Source organism: Otolemur garnettii, unplaced genomic scaffold, assembly GCF_000181295.1.
Source record: "Otolemur garnettii isolate 467f Iridium unplaced genomic scaffold, OtoGar3 scaffold00011, whole genome shotgun sequence".
Classification (NCBI taxonomy): Eukaryota; Metazoa; Chordata; class Mammalia; order Primates; family Galagidae; genus Otolemur; species Otolemur garnettii.
The window spans coordinates 2,281,767-2,287,684 of NW_003852406.1; the positions used below are offsets into that span (position 1 = coordinate 2,281,767).

Consider the following 5,918-nt stretch of genomic DNA (forward strand, 5'->3'; position numbering starts at 1 on the left):
GAGACTGGGTCTTGCTCTAGCTCAGGCTGGTCTCAAACTCCTGAGCTCAGGCAGTCCACCCGCTTCAGCCTCCCAGAGTGCTAGTATTATAGGCATGAGCCACCACGCCCAGCTACAGTGATCCCTTACAAGACGTCTAGCTTTTTAGCTCCTGTCACTTAGCAATCGATATGAAACTAATTCTTTGGTGATAGAAAGTGGGGAGAAGTTGGCATAATAGTTTCAGGGTTTTGGCAGTTTCCTTGAATCTGAACAGAGAAAAACTAAATACCCAAGAAAACAACCAGGTTTGGTCCTGGAAGTAGCCTTAATGTTGTTAGCAAGATATTTTAGAAATATTCATCTTGCATCTGGAATTTTTGCCTTGGTTGGAGAATAGGGGGTCTTAGAGTATCATTGATTCTGGGAGAGAGATGAGAGAGTTGGTCTTAGTAAAAGGTTAGTAGCAATGGTTGTTTCTGTTTTCTTTTTTCCATGTCATTACTTTGAAGAACTTTTCCTTGCCCACCTCCTCACCTGTTAGGAGGGCACCGAAGAATGCCAGAAGCCATTGATTCATTAAAAATGAAGATGGCTGAGAGAAGACCAGAGACTTTAGAAATGGTGTCTGGAGATGAAGAAGAATCTTTGGAAGGCCACTTTTAATAATTAGTTACCGAGAGGTTGGAAGCAGTGAGGATGGCCACTGTTGGAAGGAGCGAAAGGAAGGCAGAAATGAAGAGTGGTTGCTTTAGGATAAGGCATTTTTGGATAGAAAACATCTATATATATTTTAGGGCAAAAGAAAAGGTGCCATGTAAGAGAGAACTAGCAAGAGAGGCAGGGAAATGTAGGGAAGGAAGAAACTTGATCCTTCTAGAGTGACTCTTCTGGACCAGGCAAGATGCCAGATGTTTTTATTGTTATCTTATTTATTATTCACAACAGCTGGTGAATTAGCCATGTGTGCCTCACTTTACATACTGGGAACGTAAGGCCAAGGTACATTGTGACTTGTTTTAAATGAGTAGAAAAGTCTAGGCCTGTCTTAGCCTCTGCTCTTTCGGTCTCTCCCTCCTTAGGAGGTAGGCATCAATGGAATCCAGGGCACAATGCTTGGGAGTGCCCTAGAGAAAGAAGAGGCTATGCTGAGAAAGTAGGGACAATTATAGTAGGCCCATTATGCACAACCAGATTTATTCTGTAGCCTTTAAACTAATATGGAGAACACAACAATGGGGATGACTAAGATTGGGGAAGGTCAATGTGGAGAATGTGTTTGTGATGGCTTGAATGGCACATGGACATGGAAGTCACTAACTGCTATATAATACTAAGGAAGGGCTTTGTGTAGTAAGGTGGGGGAAGATAAGCAAAAAAAAGAATTCACAGTAAAAGCAGCTTTGTATGATCCCATTTATGTCAAATTGTGTATGTCTATAAAGAAATGTATGATAGAATGGTTATCAAAATGGTGGTTGGTGGTTAGTTCATTGGGAGGATTACAGGTGATTTTATTCATTTAAGTTTTTTGGCATACTTCAAATTTTTCTGTGTTCAAAATTTGTGTATATCACAAATCAAATTTTTATAAATGTGATTTATATCACATATACTACTTATAAACACAACTACTTTTGTCCTGTAGAAAACAACTTGTTGAATTAGTTGTTTTTCCTCAAAGAAGGGATTAGAATTTTTCCCTTTACTGATCTTTACTGTAATGAGAAAGTCAAAGAGAAGTAGATTCTGACAGGCTCCTGAGTTGGGGTCTATATCATAGCTAGCTCTTTCCCTACCATATTGTCCTACTGGAAGCCCTAGTGAGTCTTAGTCTAAGAGCTTTTCCTGGCTGTAGGAGAGGGCTTTTTTGTTTGTGTCTGGGACAACCTGAAAGTGTTATGGAGTTAATACCCTTAAGAACAGCCTCAATCAGTGGCGACTGGGCATCAGTGGGTAAACACTGCTGCTTCCTGGCCTCTGGATAGAACACATCTGAGATTTATGCACACAAATTCCAGAGGGCCCAGCAGGTCCAGCAGGCCCAGCCTCATCTGTCGATGTCAGTGTGCCTCGTGCTGGATTCTCCTCCTTTCTCATCTCCCAGTCCTCTGCCAGTGCTTCTTGGGATCATCCTTCTTCCACTTCTTGCCCTCAAATTCTTGCTTCTGAGGGAAACAGACCTGAGTCAGAGCCCTAGCATTATTTATTTCGTACCTCCTTCCATGACAATGGACAAAGTTCTTGTTGCTGGCTTTCTTTTCAGAGTACGGAGCAGAGTTCAGGAACCTCTCAGAAATAGTATCTGATACAAATACTTAATGTTTGCCATAGTGAAAAGGAAAATGGTGACTGTTGACAAAGAACTGCTTTCTCTTATTTCCCCACCCTGCCATTGAGTGAGGAACTTGTGACGAAATAATCCATAGACCTGAGTCATAGTCCTGTTTCACAAATGTGAGATAGGCTAGTCAACTGGGCCATAAGTGCTGAATTCCTCCATGAAGTTCTGTCTTTGAGCAACAGTGATCTCACCCACCCATGTCTCTCATCTGCAAGACTTCTTTCTGTGTCCTAAGCCATATTTTAAGGGGATTAAGAGTCTTTCCTATTTTAGTCCTTTAGTGGAGTACAATTCAACAGCTCAAGGCTGTGCAGCTGACAGTGAGGGCACATGGTAGATTTCATCCTTAACTGAAATACACACCAAACTGGCTGTGAGGACCCTCCATCTGAGGGCTGTGTGATGACTGGGCTTGTAGCAAACTTGGTCATATTCAGTCAACCTCTGTGTGTTAGTGCCTTGGTCTGCAGAAAACGAACACGTAGGGAGGCTGCCTTTGAAAATCAAATGCTGTGTTCTGCACGCATCCCTTACGGATTTTCACCACACACATCACTCAGTTTTCTTGGATTGAGTGGTTAGGCATTGTGTTTGGTTCAAGCTAGGATGGGAATGAGATGTTGGAGATTATCAACATCCTTAACTGAAAGGTTTCTGGAAAGAGTCCCTTTTCATCATGGGGGTTCTCTGATGTTTTTCCTTTGTTTCATTTTTCTTTCTTTCTTTCAGAAGGAACTCATCTATCCAAGTGTTTTTAAATCACTGGAGTGTTTACCTCTAGCACAAATACTTTGGGCTTAGAAATATATAAGATTTGAGTGATGATTTGAACTTAGATGAATAGCTCGAGGTAGATATTGTCCCTACCTCAGTAAGAATGTGGCCTTGGGCAAGCAAGCAAGAGTGATAAGCTGTGAGTTCATTTTCCAACTCTGTTATTTGCTACTTAAGTGACTTTGGGCAACTCACTTGCCGTTACCTCTTAAATAGTATAATAAATATCTATCTTATAGGGTTGCTAAAAACTATAAGAAATAAAAAGTTTATTTTAAACCACATTGCACTATTATTTTTGTTAGCTTCCTTGCTTGTCTTGGTTGAATTCTGGATATGTGCTGCCAAAAGCATCATTTTATATCATCAACTTTAGCTTTTTTTCCGTATAAAAGAAATATATTTATTTGTTTGTATTGTTTATATCCTTATAAGTTTTTTCAAATTATTTTTGGAATACTTTGGAATACAAACTATGAATGAATGAATTAGATGAATGAATGAGTGGGTCAATATATGGAGCTGTTGACTCAGCACTACTAATAAATGCTAACTAGATGTACTGAGCAAACAAGGTGAGAAGAAAGGCCTGAGCCTATATTCTTGCTTTAAAGATGCAAATGTGCTCTGTGAAATAATTTAACAGAAAAACATAATTCTGTTGTCTCTTTTCCCAGTTCTGCCTTAAAATCATTAATTCCTTTCAAATATGTGAACCAGGTTTTTAAAAACAGGATTAATGAATGTAAGAACTTCTGTTATTAACATTCTTCAGAAGTGAGTGGCCCTAGCCAAAATACAATAGTCTTTTGGTAAACCCTGCTTCCTGTCAAAAAGAAAGAAAATCAAATCATTGACATAATAGAAGAGAAAATCTGATACACGTTTCCTTAAAGATTAATGTCCCCTTCTCCTGTTTATTTCTTTTTACTCTTTGAACTGTTTGAACCTGTTGTCCTTACCCAACAATGAATTTTATAGACCCCAGAGTGAAAGAAATCTTAACAATTCTAAATGTCACCTTCTTTGAATAACTGAATAACTAAATAACTCAGGAGAGAATAAGAGAAGCATTCTGGATTGGGATTCCCATGAATGAACCTGGTTACAAAGGTTTAGTTTGTACTTAACCCTTTCCATTAGATTGATGCAAATTAAAGCCAAACTCTTTTTCTTGAGGGTAAAGAAATGTACAGCTCTATAACTATCACCAATGACTTAATGAAGTAGTTCTTCATAAGGTCACCAAAGATCTGGGACTCGACTCTAAATACTCAGATTGTGTAAATTTATTAATCATTTTCAAATATAATAAACAGGAAGTTCCCTAATGAAATTGGACATACAATGTCAACTTGGTTACGTGAGATTTGAATAATTTTTTTCTAGACTTTCTAGAGAGGGATATAGTAGGAATGAACCACATAGGGATAAAAGAATGAAATTATTTAAAGAAATAGCCCTGAGGGAAAGTGGTGACAGGTGAAAAAAAAAAATCTGTGGGGGATTAGTTGTGTGTTTGTGTGTGTGTGTTTTCAGACAATTACTTAACTTGTGTGTGAGTATCACATAAGCATGTTTAGTTCTAAACATCTGAATCTGTTATGCATTTCCAGCATTGGTAGGAAATGTAAATAGGTTGAATGGGGGGAAATAAGTTGAATCTGGATAATTAAAATAGTACATATCAAATTCTGAAATGAAAACTGACCATTATCTTGGTTTGAACTTGCAGCTCCTGGCTAAGTACAAAAACTTGCAATGGGACAAAGTATTGCGGCTGGAGGAGGTACAGGCAAAACTAGGGGTTAGTCTGGAAGAAATGCTCTTGGTCACAGAGGAAGCCCTTCATTCTGAACCCTATACCCCTGAGGAGATCTGCAGGTGTCTGGGAATTAGCCTGGAGGAGTTACGAACCCAAATCCTGAATCCAAATACTCAAGATGGTAAGTCTGCTAGAGAAGTAAGGATATGGTTATTCCCCCCTCACCACTGGAAGATCTCTAACTTCTTTGTGGGTCTTACCTATTTTCAAGCATAGTTGAGGAAATTTGGAATTTGGCAAACTTAATTATATATATTCTTAGCTTCATAAATTCATTCATTCATTCACCAATATTGTGAATAGGCAAAGTTAAATAAGACACGATTTCTGCCTTTAAAATGTTTATAATTCAATAAGCATTTCTTTTTTTAAAATATATTTTGCTTTTTTCTCTTTCCATTTTCCTGGTCATTATATTACTTATATATTAATTTAAAAGTCTAGGTTAGAGTAGTGCTCATAACTGCTATGGAACAATTCTCTGAGCACTAGAAAGTCTCCACTGCCTAGGTTGAAACTTGTGACCCACACTACTATGGGAAACTTATTTCTATTTTAGTTGCTTGCTGCTTTCAAGTAATTTTGGTTTTTTTTTTTTCTTTTTAGTAATTTTGTTTTTGTATCAATAGCACCAGAAACTAAGATGAAGGCCAGGTAAATGTTGGAGGCACAGGACAGAGCCTTGGAGTGGCTATTTTTCTTAGAGTAGATGTGGCCTGTTTGTGGGAAGTTAGTACTGTCAGCAAGGGCATCTAGTTAAGATTCTGTCAGCCCTTAGGGTGGGATTATCGACAGTGGGAGGTTGATATAAAGATTAGCTTCAGGGCCCCATTGCTATCTCCTTCAGTTCAGTTCTACAGCTGGTTATTGACTGCCTCCTCTGGATTTGCTTGCAGAGTAATACCTTGAAGGCTGCCCCTACTGATACTTTGGGATAAGATGAGGGAATAACTTGAAGGCAGGGATTAGGTTTTAGTTTCTTTTTTTTTTTTTTTT

General features: G+C 38.5%; 1 protein-coding gene across 1 annotated transcript in view; it reads left to right on the forward strand.

Annotated features, from left to right (window-relative positions):
- Nucleotides 1–5,918, forward strand: part of GALK2 (galactokinase 2) — a 147,962-nt gene that overhangs the window by 78,531 nt on the left and 63,513 nt on the right. The window contains exon 6 of the mRNA XM_012801946.2: nucleotides 4,833–5,043. Coding sequence (XP_012657400.1) covers nucleotides 4,833–5,043 — 211 coding nt within the window. The remainder of the gene's footprint in view (nucleotides 1–4,832; nucleotides 5,044–5,918) is intronic.